This window comes from Phaseolus vulgaris, chromosome 7 (assembly GCF_051622355.1).
Source record: "Phaseolus vulgaris cultivar YP4 chromosome 7, ASM5162235v1, whole genome shotgun sequence".
NCBI lineage: Eukaryota > Viridiplantae > Streptophyta > Magnoliopsida > Fabales > Fabaceae > Phaseolus > Phaseolus vulgaris.
This window is the reverse complement of record NC_143504.1, coordinates 6,975,641-6,992,665: the sequence shown is the minus strand read 5'-3', so window position 1 is coordinate 6,992,665 and position 17,025 is coordinate 6,975,641. Positions and strand designations below refer to the sequence as shown.

The 17,025-nt window shown below is 32.2% G+C and overlaps 1 protein-coding gene across 1 annotated transcript; it reads right to left on the bottom strand.

Annotated features, from left to right (window-relative positions):
• Positions 1-8,567: 8,567 nt before the first annotated feature.
• Positions 8,568-11,031, bottom strand: LOC150025756 (uncharacterized). Its single transcript, XM_090304377.1, has 5 exons — positions 10,879-11,031; positions 10,728-10,808; positions 10,258-10,331; positions 8,649-9,981; positions 8,568-8,573 (listed from the first exon to the last, which is right to left on the bottom strand). Exons 1-5 carry the CDS (start codon positions 11,029-11,031, stop codon positions 8,568-8,570), a joined length of 1,647 nt encoding a protein of 548 aa, XP_090160503.1.
• Positions 11,032-17,025: the final 5,994 nt, after the last annotated feature.

Below are 17,025 nucleotides of genomic sequence, written 5' to 3'. Positions count from 1 at the left end.
CTAGCATCAGATTAATTGCATTTATTAGATTTTATGCATTCTATACAGAGGTCCACACCTCATATTTCAAATACTATATTTCATAAACGATTCGCACCAGACAAAACAACGTGCTAAATTTTTTCATTCGATTTTCTAATGGTATAATATTTCATAAGATAAATTAATTTGTATTTTCTGTTTACCAAATAAGGCATAAACTAATTTAGCTGATATATCTTTGCATGTAAGTTCCTTTACTTTTGTTGTTATTATTATTTAGAGAGCACTTAAACCTTTTGCAACAAACAAATTTGTTGAAGCAAAAATTTTGGCAGTACAATAGACTTTTTTGTTCTTTTATTTTTATTTTTTTTCATACACAAATTCTAATTATTGGATTGAAAAGACATCAAACACAAATCACCAAAATCAACCATAGTGATGACAAAAAAATTTAATATTAAATATAGGGGTGTCTATGATTTATGGATGTCAACATTTAAGTGAAATTTTGAATTTATATTTTTCAAATAATTTTTAAATTCAAATTTTGTGAATAAAAAAAAATATATAAAAGATGATCCGCCAACTCTTTACAAACATTAATTATTTGAAAATTTAATAGATATAATCCAATGATAAAAAAAAGTATATTTACGAATCAATAAGCTCTAAGAAAGATCAAACCGCGACTAAAACGTGTTTGTATAGTTTTTTTTTTTAAATTCTGCCAAATCTACAGTCATTTAGATTGTTTTATTTTTTTCATTTTACCAGATTTTGATTTATATTTTTTTTAATGGTGTAGCTTAAAGTCACTACTTTGAACTATAATATTTTTAAAAAAAATAAATTTGTGTTGTCCATATAAATAAAAATTAAATTAAATTAAATTAAAAAAACTAATAGAATCACTATTACAAGAAAATCACTAAATAGAAATCAATTTTAGAAATAAAAAATAATTAGTTGTTATAGTGACTAAATTAGAAATAATTTTATAAACTAAAAAAATTATTGGTTTCTAAATTAATTTATATTATTGATGAATAGTTTCTAAATTAGTATCTAATTAGTAATCAAGAATTTTGCCACCAAATTTAGAATCTAAATATTTGAACATTAAAATTTCTAATTAAATAAAAAAAAATTATATATCAATATTATAAACTAATTTATAAACCAATAATTTTTTTAGTCTCTAAAATTTTCTCTAATTTAGTCACTATAATAACTAATTTTTTTTTTCTAAAATTGATTTCTATTTAATTATTTTTTTAATGTATTATAATTTTTAGTAATTATAATACATTAAAAAATTATTTTTCTCTTGTATTCATCTATAAAATTAGGGTTTTAACCATTAATTTGTCCATCAATTTATAAATACGTTTAGATAATTTTTTTATTCTTCATAAATTTGAATATTTTATATGAAGATTTTATACATGATGATGGATATACTTGATACCTTTTTTATTATTAGTAAAAATTTAATTTTCTTTTAGATTTATCAATATCATAGTATATTTGTTAACTAAGGTGTTGAAAGCTAAGTAGAATTAATATATATATATATATATATATATATATATATATTTATTTTCTTTTTATTTCTAATAAATTTTTACATTATACTTTTGATCCCCAATAAAAAAATTTATTGTGGTAATTTAAAAAAGAAATATTTCTATTTTGATCTTTATCCATTATTTACATCTTTAAGTAATGAATTGTTGCTTATGTAACTATGCCAGTATCCGAATTAATCATTTGAAGGAAGAATTAATCAATGTGATGCAAATTATATTATTTGCCTTTGGTTAAGATTTGCATATTTTTTTTAACATTTAAAGATGGTGAAGAATTTGAGAGACATAAAATCTCCACTATAACGACAAATTAAATTAAAAAGTAATACAAATTATTTAAAAGACGACTCATTTAATAAGTACTCTATTTTATTGTTTTGAAAAATACAAATAATGTATTGAATCTCTCACCAGCCAGTTTTGAAATGAGAACTGCAGCTGAAATTTTTTCCAGATTACTAAAAGCTATTATTTTAATAAAGCATTTCTTCATTTTATTTTTTAACAAATTCATATAAATAAAATCTTTGAAACAACGTTGGCGTTTCTGTGTAAATTTTTCAAAATAAAATCAACATTATGCGAAATTTTATAATTTTATAATAAAAAAATAAAACTAATTAAGCATGCTCTAAAACGCTCACGTATTTTTGTAATCGATCACCGTTGATGGTGTTAAATAAAATAATTGTTTGTTTCACAAGAAACCCTTTAATTAAGCAAAAGCTTTTATTAGCAACACAAGTGCTCCAACTTTATTATCCAATCTTTATTTTACGAAGTCTGCGGAATAGGTCGTGTTTGTCATGATTAAAATACCATAATTGTTACAACATTGATGAGACCCCAAAATCACACACTTAAATTATCATATTCAAAGATTTTTTGTAATTAGCAATAATGGAATTAATCTGTTAGAGCTTAACTTCCTTTCTGTCCGATTTTCACCTTCTCCCTCTGTCTCGTTAACGCATTTTTTTTTCCATGTCTTGCTTTGAATCGCAAGCGTTTTTGTTGGGCCTTTTCTTTTTTCTGTTTCCTGTTATGGGTTTTTTTTTTAAATCCTTTTTTTTTTCATGTACGTAAAATAACTCTTTCATGCAATAAGAGAGTTATGTGCCTTTTCTTCTACACTTTTCATCTTCTTCTTCTTTTAACATATGCAGAGACTGGGTTAATCCTGCTTTATTGCGCTAATTCTTTTTTTTTTATTTTTATTTTTCTCTTTTATTTTATGTTCTCCTTCTTTTTGGTCTTTCTCAGTTCATCATTGTTTTTTTTCATGGAAAGTCACAAAATCCATCAATTCCATTTTACTTGCATCTTAGTGAGAATATAGAGATTATTCTCGTACTCCTAAGTCAAACGGAGAAAATAAGATTTTTGAATGTATTCTCTTATGCTCATATCTATGAAAATGCATGAATTCAAGAGTTTGTAAATGTATTTTTTGGTTGAAACTTTTTGAATCGTATTTCATAGTCACAAACACGTTCTAAACCTAATTTTTTTTTTAATTTCTCTTGTTTAGCTTACGCATGGAATGCTAAACTTTTTTGGTTGATTTCTTTGTAATTTCTCATTGAGTTCTCAAGTTCTTATCAATAAAAGTTTAGTTTTTCAATTTTCTATAAAAAAATGTATTTTTGTTGATTACAAAACTAAAACTAAAAGATATTTAGTCCTAGATGTTAATACCAGGAAAGTTTGCACATCTTGAAATGTTATCTTTCATGAATTGCGACTTGTTTGCTTACATTCTTCCCCGTTAAAATAAATTAACAATAATTAAGAGAAAGAAATCTTTAACTTCTTTTTGGATTTTCCACATCATCAAAACACTAAGAGTATGCAAGACATTGAACAAGTCGAAAACACATAAGTTAAAAATCTACACAAATCTAATAGAGAATGTAGAGCTCTAGCATTTTTGAATGACTATCACCATTAAATTTACATTTCTACATAAGGTAATTCCATTGAAGACTCTAACAAGATTCAATTTCCTATAAATTTTGTTTTGTCTTGTGAAAAAATATCTTTAAAACATTTGCATTACACTCCTTCCATATCTTAAAAAAGGGAGTCACGATCCTGTAACACCCTTTCTTTTGAATGGAATACGATCATGCAAGCTAAATAAGTGTTTGAAACTAACAATGTGTGGAAAATAACTAATCTTTCCCATGGTAAAATTCTCAATGGATGTAAATGGGTTTACAAGATCAAATATAAAGTCAATGGTGGCATAGAAAGATATAAAGGTCACCTCATAACAAAAGAGTACACTCAACTCGAATAATTGAATTACTTGGATACCTATTGCCCAATTGCTAAACTTATTATAGTGCGACTTCTTCTTGCTCTTGTAGCTGCTGAAGGTTGGTATTTATAACAACTCAACTTGAATAATGCCTTTTTACATGGAGACATTAATGAAGAAGTCTATATGATTCTCCCACAAGGTTTGACATCTCCTAAACCAAATCAAGTCTATCATCTTACTAAATCTTTGTAAGGGTTGAAGCAAGCTAGTAGGTAATGGTTTGCCAAATTTACTTTTCATTTACAAACTATTACCTTCGTTCAAACTAATTTAGATCACTCTCTCTTTGTTAAGAAAACTTATTCTTCTTTTACGGCCTTGCTTATTTATATTAATGACATAATCTTAACTCAAGATAATATGAATGGCATAAAAGTAATTAAAGATCAAAGATCTTGGACATGCTAAATATTTTATTGGTTTAGAAATAGCCCTCGATCACGCAATAAAATACATATATGTCAAAGAAAGTATGTTTTGGATGTGTTTGCAGATACATGTGTGCTTTTTGCAAAACCCTATTTTATTCCTATGGTGAAGAATGTGAAGATGATATTGAACAAGATTTTTATATATAAGATGTTGAGTCCTTTAGGAGACTTATTGGATGCCTTTTATATCTTACCAACACTAGACCATATATATATTTTGTCATGCCATTCCTAAGTCAATTTCTACGAAAACCATCAAGATATTATCACCAAGTTAGTCATCATATATTGAGGTATATCAAATCTTCTCTTCACAAGGTATCTTCTTTCTCAGAAGCTGAATATAGAGCTCTAGCTGCTACTACATGTTAGGTTAGAGTAACTGACATATCTTCTACATGAGTATATGTCAATGATCATCTCCCACTACAAAATACAAAAAGATTATTAAATAGAAATCAATTTTTAGAGATAAAAAATAATTAGTTGTTATATGAACTAAATTAGAGACCATTTTAGATACTAAATAAATTATTGATTTCTAAATTAGTTTCTATTATTGATAAAAAGTTTCTAAATTGGTATCTAATTAGCTATCAAAGTTTTAACTACCAATTATTTAGTTTCTAAATTTGGTAGCAAAAACCTTGATAGCTAATTAGATACTAATTTAGAAACTATTTATCGATAATAGAAACTAATAATTTTTTTAGCCTCTAAAATGATTTTTAATTTAGTCATTATAGTAACTAATTATTTTTATCTCTAAAATTAGTTTTTATTTAATTATTTTTTTGTAGTGTCCCTACCAATCTTTATGTGACAACTAGGCCGCTAGACACATTGCACTTAATTCTACCAATCACTTCAATTATGGAAGTTTCAAATTAGGCACATTCTCCCTGCACCCAACACATTATAACTGGCACCCAATCATCTAATAGTAAAAGACAAATATACCCTTAATGAAATTCTGAAAAGTATAATTATGATATGCACCCAATTTCCTGCACCAACCAATTCTTCTCTTCTTCCATTCCATTGTGCCTAAAGCAGTGCCGCAACCACCGAGCCACCGTAAGCCACCGTGTTGTCTAGCCACCGTGAGCAAGCTTGTTGTCCAACCACCGTGAGCGACGTTCTTCTCCATTCTTCTGCACCCACCGTGACCTTCATTATCACAGGCAGAGCACCAGAGTCGAAGGTACGTCATGGTTCTGGATATTTTTATCCGTAAGTGAGTGAGAGTTGCGAATATTTTTATCCGCAAGTGACTTTTGAGAGTTGCGGATATTTTTATCCGTAAGGGAGGTTGGGGTTGGGGTTTGGATATTTTTATCTGTAAATGAGGTTGGGGTCCAGATATTTTTATCCATAAGTGTGTTTTGACTTACGGATATTTTTATCCGAAATATAGTTTAGGGTTGCGGATATTTTTATCCGTAATAGGGTTATGTGTTGTGGATATTTTTATCCGAAATTTGTTGTTGTCTTGTGGATATTAATATCCGTATTAGTGTTGTTGTTTTGCTTGTATGGATTAATTTATATGTTCTTTTATGCTATATGTGTTATAAATATTTATATATGTTGGATTAAATGTTAGATGATGAGGACTAGAGGTGGAGAAAGTTCTAATTTGGACCGTGTGCGACCAACTGCATCGGTGAGAAGAAAACGGGGTGGCCCAAGTACGTCAATTCTAAATGAATAGTTTGAAGATTATATTGAACAAGAAGAAGTTGAAGTGGATGATGAAGGCTATCCAGGAGGGCCATTGGATAAGTCCTTACTCGTTAATTATGAACATCATGTAGCCAGACAGTTGTGGAATGGTTTGGTAAGTAACAAAAGATAATTTTTTGAATTTAGTATGTATCTATTTATTGATGATAAATGTTGATTATTGTAGGATCGTGGTGAGTTGAAGGTGGTTTCACATGGAAGGAAGATAAATAAGTTAGGAGAACCTCATGAACGCATACAAGCTGTTGTAGAATTGTCTGGCTTAGGTGGTTTGCTTCATGCTAGTTATGAGAGTTTAGACCGAGGACTGTTGTGTGCTTTTGTAGAGAGGTGGCATGCAGAGACAAACAGTTTTCACTTACCAGTTGGGGAGATGACCATCACTCTTGATGATGTGTCAAATTTGTTGCATTTACCCATTGTCGGACAATTTTACACGCAGGAAACCTTAGATTCAGACTCGGCGAATGATTTATTGGTAGAATCCCTCCGTGTTGATCGTGCACTTGTATCTGAAGAAACAAGACACTGCCAGGGAGCTCATGTGCGCTTGAGTTGGCTAAGAGATGTGTATGGAGACGCATGCTCAAGGAGGTAGTGGGCTGTGGCTGCCAGAGCATATTTACTTCACCTTCTCGGTTGCACTATTTTTGCGGACAAGAGTGCTACATCAGTCAGTGTCTTTTATCTTGGATTTTTTGTTGATTTGAGGCTTACCGGGGGATATTCTTGGGCAGCAGCTGCCCTAACTCACATGTATGAGCAGCTAGGAGATTGTAGTTATGCAAACACCAAGCAACTAGCTGGTTATGCGACATTGCTGCAGGGGTGGATTTATGAGCACTTCCCGTCTATAGGGATGAGACGTATGCAAGCATTGTATTCTGAAGACCAACCTCGGTGTAGGTTGTATGATGCTGGAAAAGGTACTTCAATTGTTGTTCAATCACAGTTGGATACATTGACACCAGCTTCCATTCGGTTTTGTCCATACAACGAGCATAGGGAAGAACGTCCATTCGAGTGGATTTCCTTATTCTGTGGTTATTTGAGGCTTGGAAATTGGACACAGTTGCACATGCCAGAACGTGTTTTGCGTCAGTATGGCTATACACAGATCATCCCTCGCAACCCATCTGTACTTGGACATGGTCATCCAGATACAAATGAAATTGACCGTCGATGGTTACATTTCAATGATTATGTCATAAATGACTATGCCATAGCACCTCATCCTGACGCTTGCATTCAAGAGTACATGGCTTGGTTTAGGGCTGTATCACATTTATATGTGATTAATACGGATGAGGATGACTGTTCTGTACCGATACCCTCATATGCACGTGATCACGAAGCAGTGCCAAGTCATCCTGAGGAGTCACATCTTGCTCTGGTATGCTTTCTAACCTTGTTAACGTATTAATTTGTATTATTTTTTACTAATAGTATGTCATTCATGCTTGTAGGGTATTTGTCGTAGAATTACAGAGACATTGCAGCCATTACTCGATCATGACGATGTCGTGGAGGGCAACCCTGTTTGGGAAGGCATACAAGCAGCCATTATGTTAGCACGAGGAGCGACTGATGAAAGAGTTGTTTATGTCAGGAGACATGCACGTAGGAATGATTGATTAGGATTTCTTTTTATGTAATATTTTTATCCATGACAATGTATCTGAACCTTATCTTTATGTTTCAATATGATCCTTATCGGTACTTGCTTCACGTTACTTCTATTTTAGTACACAAATCACTGGCTTACGCATATTTTTATCCGTAGACAATTTACACACTTCCGGATTTTTTTATCCGTATGCAAAAATGTGGGTTCCGAATATTTTTATCCATAGGCACAAATGTGGCTTCTGGATATTTTTATCCGTAGGCATAACTGTGGCTTCCGGATATTTTTATCCGTAGGCACAACTGTGGCTTCTGGATATTTTTATCCGTAAGCAACGAGCAGTTCTGGATATTTTTATCCGTATTCACAAACTTCCTTGAATTCAACATTGTGTGTAGGACAACTGCAAATGTACTAAACATCCATAAATCTAAATTATGCTATTACAAATGTTATAATTACAAATATCGTCTAATGGACATTAGTTGGGTATAAACTTATATCCGGCTAGTGTAGTATGTTGACCAAGTTTGGGCTATCGGATAACGATGTGATGCCCACAATATATCCGTAGGTGGAATTGGACAACCATCTTTGAGTTTGACCTATAAAGGTAATAAATATAAGGTACACAAATCTTGATTTACCACATCAATCTTGATTGGTTTAGTTTATACCTGCACAAAATGATTTCCGTGGACATGTCCAATTGCAATGATTCGGTGTTGACGGAAGTTACTTGGTGCTTGGGTTCTTAAAGGAAAAATACTCAATGATTGTAACATGGACAAATAAACAAGAATGACATTATACCGATTTGCAATAACATATCCCATGTATGGAATTGTCATCCACTTATCTGTTCATGCCTGCAAGTACAATTGAGAAACAAAGTTAAATAAAGAAATGCAATGTAAAAATGAAATGGTGTTAGTGGTTGGTACCATAGACATGTGTTCCACTAGAAGTGACTTCTTCAAGTATTCATATCTATCATCACCACCAAAGAGTTGAACATATTCTTGTCTCCATTCACTTAGTTCTTTTAACAAGTTCATTCGAACAACAACCCATGACTCCTCTCCCATTCCCAATTGGGCAGCAACAGCACGGTAGCCACAATGGCCATCAGCCTTAACATCAACAACATCAACAATATATGGATGATACCCTACAGGGAACTGATCAAGGAAAGGAATACATTTTGCTGGTACAATTTCTGGTAAGCTTTCTTCATTAGATTTTTTGCTCGCACAACTATCATGTTGTGAGTGTAAGAAATCCACATGTTCAAAATAAGAAGGGATTTGCTTAGTTGATCTCATGAATTTGGTAAGACGAGACATCTTTACAGCACCTTTTGTTTTTACCTTATGATCTGGTGCGTAAATAGATGTCTTCTCTAGAAAGGCAATATCCTGCAATTTACTTTTGATGTTAACCTTACCTGCAACATCCAACTCTTTAAACCGCTTCGCGATGACCTCAAACTCTTTATCAATTGACAACTCATATGAAGATTGTTCAGTTGCAATGTCTTCAAAGCTTAAACGAGTCCACATCACATGTACTGATTTAAGTGGTATGCTACCAACACCAAATGAAGCCAATTGACACGCACAAGGAAGACCATGAGTACATGTAAGACTACATCCACACCTACTTTTATCAAACCCCACTGATTTAACCTTATCAAGCTCTTCCGAAATAAAGTTCAAAGCATATTTAGACACAAAACCTAACAATTTTTTGTAAGCTGTAACCTTAAACCGATGTCCAACCACATGCAAACTATTTTGGAATGAAGCTTTGATTGCATTATGTTGTAAAATAATCATCTTATTGATAGAATCCCAGCAGAAACATAAATCCCCCATCGAATTCTGAAGAACTCTCTTTAGGCTCCAGTGTGCCGCCTCAACTCTGTTACTTGTTGTGTTTCCTAAGTGCATCACCTTATCTATCCATGCCTTGACAAATTTTTCTTTATGTGGACGTAACCATGTATCCATCACATAATCAACAAATATAGGCCATGGAGAACAGACAACTCGAAGAGCATTGACACGATCTTCAAAGGCCTCAACAATATCACAATCCACAACAGATCCCCACACTTCCATTACTTGATCCCATGCCTCTCTTGGATGCACCAACATTTTACATTTTGCTCTCACATTTTTATCAATGTGGAACCGACAGAGCAAATTATAAGATTCAGGAAACACCATTCTAATTGCATTCATTAAGGCAACATCTCTATCACATACCACCACCCTAGGGCATGAATCAACTCTCAAAAACAACCCTTTAGGTCTGTCAAGGGCCCAAAAAAATTATTTTCCTTTTCTGCTGCTAGTAAACAAAATGCAACGAAGAAAGTCAAATCTGTAGACGTAATCCCAACAACCTCAAGTAACGGCATCCTATACTTGTTCGTCTTGTACGTACTATCCATTAATATGACAATATTAAATGAGTTCACCAATTTTACTGAATCTGGGTGTGTCCAAAATATATCTTGCACAATATTCGAGACCTCATCACACCTACACCAATGCAAATACGTGTCTCGTTCCAGTAACAACATCAGTTGCTGCATTTCTGTTCTGTGACCTCGTTGTGATCTTCAGTGAACAGTGATTGCATTATAAACCTGCTTAATCATTATCACATTCTTTTCATTTCTCTCTTTCATGGTTAGTAAAATATTTCTTGGCTTCACCGCAGTTTTACTCATATCCTCAACCATAACATTTTCCTCTATACTTAACCTTCCAGCATACGGATGACCCACCATTGTCTCTGCCAAGTCATGATTGTGAGAACCACAAATTAATTCAACCATCCACCCTTGACCACCTTTGACTGGTTTGCCTCGCAATCTGAAAGGACACTCACATTTCCTACTTCCAGTTCGACTAACATCTACTTCTTTTTTATACCGTCTGTATTTACCTCCTCTCTCACAACCTAACAATACATAGGTCATCCTTCCTCGTTGGCCCGTCCATGTATCTAACCTTAATATAACAATGACAAACCCCATAACTATAGCCAACACTTCTCGCCCATTCTAACAGCTCATCTCGATCACGAAATACCTACAATAACATATGTCAAATTTAAAAATAATTCATAAAAAAAACATTCACAACCCAACATTGACCATACCTCATTTGTAGAAAATGCCTCACTACATTCATGTGCCCTGTGTTCATTATCTAATGCGTTATAACTTGTTGACTGCTCCATATCAACATCATCTAATCCATCCCACACATCAATCTCCCCGAAAACTCCCATGTATGACTCTGTTGTATCCATTCGGCTGTTGAAAAAAATGAACACTTCACTTCCGGATAAATTAATTCATAACCAAAAAAATATCAACAGTTAACTTCTGGATATATATATCTGGATTGCAAATACTAGTTCTGGATATTTTCATTCGTAAGGCAATTATGAACTACGGATATCAGCGTCCGGAAGCAACGAGCAGTTCCAGATATTAATATCCGTATTGAAAAATTTGACTTCCGGATATTAATATCCGTAGGCAAAAAAAAAAAAGAATTCTGGATTCCGATATTCGGGACCAGCTGAGCTCGAGAAAAAAACCAAAAACGAACGAAAATGGATTACTTACCTCATTAACTTGGCAAACGAAGCTTACACTCAACTTAGCAACAATGAACGAAGCACAACCTTCTCTTTTGCAGCTCAAAGCAAAGCTTCACACATTCATGAACTTCCTCTTCCTCACCATTCAATGTTTTCATAAATGAAGAAGACAAGGGCATTTTAGGATTTTTAAAAGTGTGTCGGGTGTCAGTCACAATTGATCGGGTGCAGGGAGCAATTGCCTTCAAATTAAATATCCGCATTCCAACTTGAGGGAATGTGTTGACACCTTTTTCTTCCATGTGTTGCTTTGGAACGCAAGCCTTTTTGTTGAGCCTTTTTCTGTTTCCTGTTATGGGTTTCTTTTTAAACCCTCTTTTTTTGCTTTTCTTTCATGTACTTAAAATAAAACTTTCATATAATAAGAAATTTATATGCCTTTTCTTTCGTACCGTTCATCTTTTTCTTCTTTCAGCTTATGCATACCATAAATAGTAATATATCCTGTGTAAAAATACCTCATCACTACCACTTTTGTGCCAATTTTATTATCTAATCGTAGAATTAATCTTAGTAATTGTAATCCATTCTCTATTTCTTCTTTTCTTTTTCAGTTTGTTCATCTTCTCCTACTATCTCATTCTTAACTTCTTTCAATTTGTCTCTGATACATGATTCTTTGGAGTCAATAATAACGTTCCTTATTTGATTTATTCCAAACCTTTCAAGAAAGACTCCATACTTTTGAAAATGTGACTGACAAACTTGAATGCATTGAGAGATGGCATTCTCCAAAGTATTGGTGAGTCTTGCTTTTGAGAAAGGGAATATGCAAGTTACCCATTAATCATAGATATTTTATTTTAATAATTCCATGGTCAAGATTGATCACCAGACTCCAAAAGTATTGCCTTTGACATGGGGAATGTCTAAGATGGAGAACTGAAAACTTTCTCAACAATGGACAAACTACCTATTAATCATAATTATCATTAATAAATAATTTAATGGTCAAAAATGATTACCAGTAAAAATGTAAAGGTTTTAAGTAGGAGTTTTTATAATTACACAGGGTATGCATGAATTCTGTATTTAAAGTATTTTTAATAAATTGTTTTCAAAATACATGTTTTCATTTGTTTATTTTATTTATATCTTGTTTTAATTAATGGTGAATGCAAAATATAATATATATATATATTATTTTTGTCATTAATTCACATAAAATGAGTATATAATTCAATATAGTTATAAAAGAAGCTTCTTTAATAATTCACTACAAGAATTGTCTTTTATTTTTTTAATTTTTTGGACTCTTAATAATTCACTATAAGAAAATCATTAAATATAAACCAATTTTAGAGATAAAAAGTAACTAGTTGTTATAGTGACTAAATTAGAGACCATTTTAGAGACTAAAAAATATTAGTTTCTATTATTGATAAATAGTTTCTAAATTGGTATCTAATTAGCTACCAAGTTTTTGCTACCAAATTTAGAAACTAACTAATTGGTAGTTAAAACCTTGATAGCTACTTAGATACTAATTTAAAAACTATTTATCAATATTAAAAACTAATTTAGAAAATAATAATATTTTGTTAATATATAAAATGATCTCTAAATATAACAACTAATTATTTTTTGTCTCTAAAATTAATTTCTATTTAATGATTTTTTTAGTGATTGAATTACAACTATTTTTTTTGAGAGACATAATTATGAAAAGGAACGTCTATAATAAATAAGTTACACTTAAAATCTGGTTATAAAAAATATAACAATTTAGATTTTCATTTTATGTTCCTTAAAATCTAGTTATAAAAATATAACAATTTAGATTTTCATTTTATGTTCCTAAAAAGATAATTTTCATATAAAAATATTTTTAAAACATAAGAACACTGAAATTAGTTAAAGTGTAAAAACTTGAAAATAGGAGATATAACTATTGAAATTCTTATATTCCACCTATTTCTTCACACATACAAACAAATTCTTTTTGCATGTGAAACAAAATACACATAAATATTATATTGTACACTACAAGAAAAAATGGTTTTAACGAGGGTTTATTTTTACATTATCTAGGGTTAAAACCTCCATTAAGTCATTTACCCAAGGTTGTAGTTTCCCCCGCTAAACCATCTCTGGGGAATGTGTTCCCCAGGGTTTTTTTAAACCTCAGGAAAAGCCTTTCAAAACTCTTGTTAAATACCATGAGTTTAAGAACCTCCATAAAATACCATGGGTTTCAAAACCTCCGTAAAATACCACGGGTTTCAAAACCTCCGTAAAATACCACATGTTTCAAAACCTCCGTAAAATACCACAGGTTTTAAAACCTCCGTAAAATACCATGGGTTTCAAAACCTCCGTAAAATACCACAGGTTTCAAAACATCCGTAAAATACCACAGGTTTTAGAACCTCCGTAAAATACCATGGGTTTCAAAACCTCCGTAAAATACCATAGGTTTCAAAACCTCCGTAAAATATAAGGTTTATATAAGGTTTATGAGAAAATTCATATTCAATATTCTTCTTATTATTATTTAATAAAAATGAAAATTTTCATTATTATTTGAAATTTGTGGAGTGAATATGAAATTGGACATGATTTGTGGAGTGAATATGAAGTTCACATGATTTGTGGAGTGAATTTTAGCATAATCAAAGGCATCTGCTAACAACTCCAATATCATTGACATTGCCTTGTCAGTCATTCTACATAGACATTTGATGTGGTACAATTTAAGCAAGAAAGAAAGTTTAGAATACTTGCCACACTAGTGCAGATATGTAAAACAAATGCGGCTATTTTAAATTTACAAATGCGGTCATAGAACCGCATTTGATCAGCACGCATTCGTAAATCTGGCATTTACAAATGCGGTCATAGGACCGCATTCATAAATCACATTTACAAATGCGGTTACCTAAAATAACCGCATTTGTATATTATTCTGAATGAGGGAGTGGGTTTGAGGTTTAGGATTTATGAATGCGGTCTTGGTAAAAACCGCATTCATAAATCACTATTTACAAATGCGGTCTTGGTAAATGACCGCATTTGTAAATAGTGTTTTTTTTTTAAAGTTCACTTTGTTTTGTGCAGAAACCATATATTTTAATAACCTGCATAATGATCAAACCCAGCCAGACAAATACAGAAATATAGTAATCAATTGAAATCATCAAAATGTACATTTACAAGTGATCAAATTACATATAATAAAACCACTATTGTTTACCTATGCTAGAGTTATAAAAATTAATGAAATATGTGGACCAAGAATCTCTAATATATGAAATGCCTTCCTCATTCATTGGTGTTTCTTCATTGGTGTTTCTTCTGTGAATAACTGCATTGCAAAGTTGACATAAATTAGTTTTTAGATATATATATGTTTAAGAATTATAAAAATGATTTAACATATATAGTACCTTTTTCCAACCAGTTTTAACACCTAGTCTTATAATGGTAATCATCCATTGCATAATGTAATAGCCACACTCATAGCTTCCTGGTTGTTTATTACACTATAATTCAATAAAAAGTAATATGTTAGTATACTGATAAACAATGATAATAGAGAAAGAAAAAAATTACAAACCTTTACTCTTATGTAGTTCAAATTATTTGAACTGGATCGACCTTTTAGGATGTTATATCCACGCCATGAACTGGTTAATACAAAAAACCTCGTTAGTAGATGGTTAATTAGTAACATACAAAGTTAAGTTTATACTATACTTACGTATCAATGATATCCTTAAATTTTGTGGGCATCTTCTTGTGTAGGGAACAGAACCACACAGTAGTCTTATCAACCATTGATAAGACAAGTAACTGCCAATGATGCCTATATGATCAATGAAAAGAGTTAGTAAATATTTAAAACATGAAATAATAATAATTGATGACATATAATTAAACTTACTCATTAATATAAGGGCATAAATAAATTTGTTTTTCCTCTTTTTCCAGGATGTTAGTGATGTATGCTTGAGTCTCAGTTGAGTTTGGTCCAACGGGATTAGTATATGCAGGATCTAAGAATCCATACATATTTTCCTTCCCCTCAGTGATACAGACTCTATGCAAAAACCTACAAGTTTTTAGTTAAAGCATAATCAATAATAATTTAACATAAAGTAAATTGAATAATAGGTAAAGATACTTACATGATAAAAAATTGAATTATACTTATATTGAGCTCCTGTTTCCCAGATATAAATTCTGATAAATCTGTGTTGTAAATCATCAGTGGCAGTTCAGTGTTTATTTGAAAAAATGTATTATCCCACGGAACTGGAAAAGGATCATTGCCAATCTGACTAGCAATGAGACGTAGGGAAGCCATAGGATCGTCAACTGGAACCTCACGCTTCTTTTTCGGACTTGGTGGCTGAAAAGGTTTCTACAAGATAAACAACATTTGTATTAAATTATATGTAATATATAAATATAAATAAAAAATAATATAATGAAACGAAATTATTACATGAGGTTCGGGCATAGATCGAATGAGCTCTTTGGGCCAGGCAACGAATGTCTGAAATGCATTGGCCACAGTGGTTACCTCATCTGAAGGTAGTGGAACACGAGCATCAGGAAATCGTACTTTTTCAACTGTTACCTTCGCCACATCAGGGGAGAGAGGAACGTTATGTATGGTGGTGGCGTTTTTATAGACTTTTCCAAGTGCCACCACCCGAGGAAGTTTGCCGCCCACTACCAGTAGCTCACAATCCTCTGTCTGCCCATTGATATCATCCCCTGATGTTGGAGGAGCCGCACAATGAAGCTACGGGGAGAAAAAAAAAACAAGAATGAGTGCTGCAATGTCAATGTAACAGTGAACCAAAACGTGAACGAAAACGAAAACGAAAACAAAAGCGAAAACGAATCGGTGCAACGAAATGGAAAACGAAAACGAAAGAGTTTTGCCAAATGTGAATGAGAAGAACGCCAACGGAAATGAATGCAAGCGCGAACTGGAAGCAGCAGAGCAACAGTGAAAACGAAAACGAAAAGCGGTGAAGAGAAACTGTTGAGGCGCGTTCAAAATTTTTAGGGTAAAAAATGATTTACAAATGCGGTCATTGGGTAAGACCGCATTGGTAAATCAAAGCGCATTGATTTACAAATGCGGTCTTACCCAATGATCGCATTTGTAAATCAAAATAATTTCAAAAATGCCACTGTTTTTTTAACGAATGCGTTTAAGCGCTGAGCCGCGTTTAATAATGAGCACTCTTTTCTTATTTTTGTACTAGTGCCACATCCTTCATACAAACTTTGTTGCCCATCATGCATAAACTTCAGATACTCAGCAATTTCATCAGGCATCATTTCGCTTGATCTAGGACGCATATCCTCATCATCCTCCACGTTATCATCATAGAAAAAATTTCTGAATGCGTCATTAACCATGACACGTATGAGATCATTACCAGAAACTTTATGCTCATTTGATTGGAAAACTGGAGGTGTTTCAGTCGTATTTTGTACAAAACTTGTCTCGCCATGTAGAAGCCAGAATGTATAACCTTTTGGAAAAGGATGAAGAATCAAGTGCTCATGTGTTGCTTCTCGAGTTTGCCATTTTTTAAGATTGCATTTCGGACATGGGCAAATTATCTTACCCTCAACGCTCTTATTAGCAAATGCAAAGTCCAAAAATTTATTCAA

Excerpts from the sequence above, each read along its gene's own strand:
- LOC150025756 (XM_090304377.1), bottom strand. The coding sequence starts at position 11,031 with ATGGATACAACAGAGTCATACATGGGAGTTTTCGGGGAGATTGATGTG. Across the intron at positions 10,332-10,727 it reads TTTGTCATTGTTATATTAAG|ATCACAACGAGGTCACAGAA; the intron begins GTTAGATACATG and ends TGTTCACTGAAG. Across the intron at positions 9,982-10,257 it reads AGACACGTATTTGCATTGGT|GGTGGTGGTATGTGATAGAG; the intron begins GTAGGTGTGATG and ends TTCATGCCCTAG.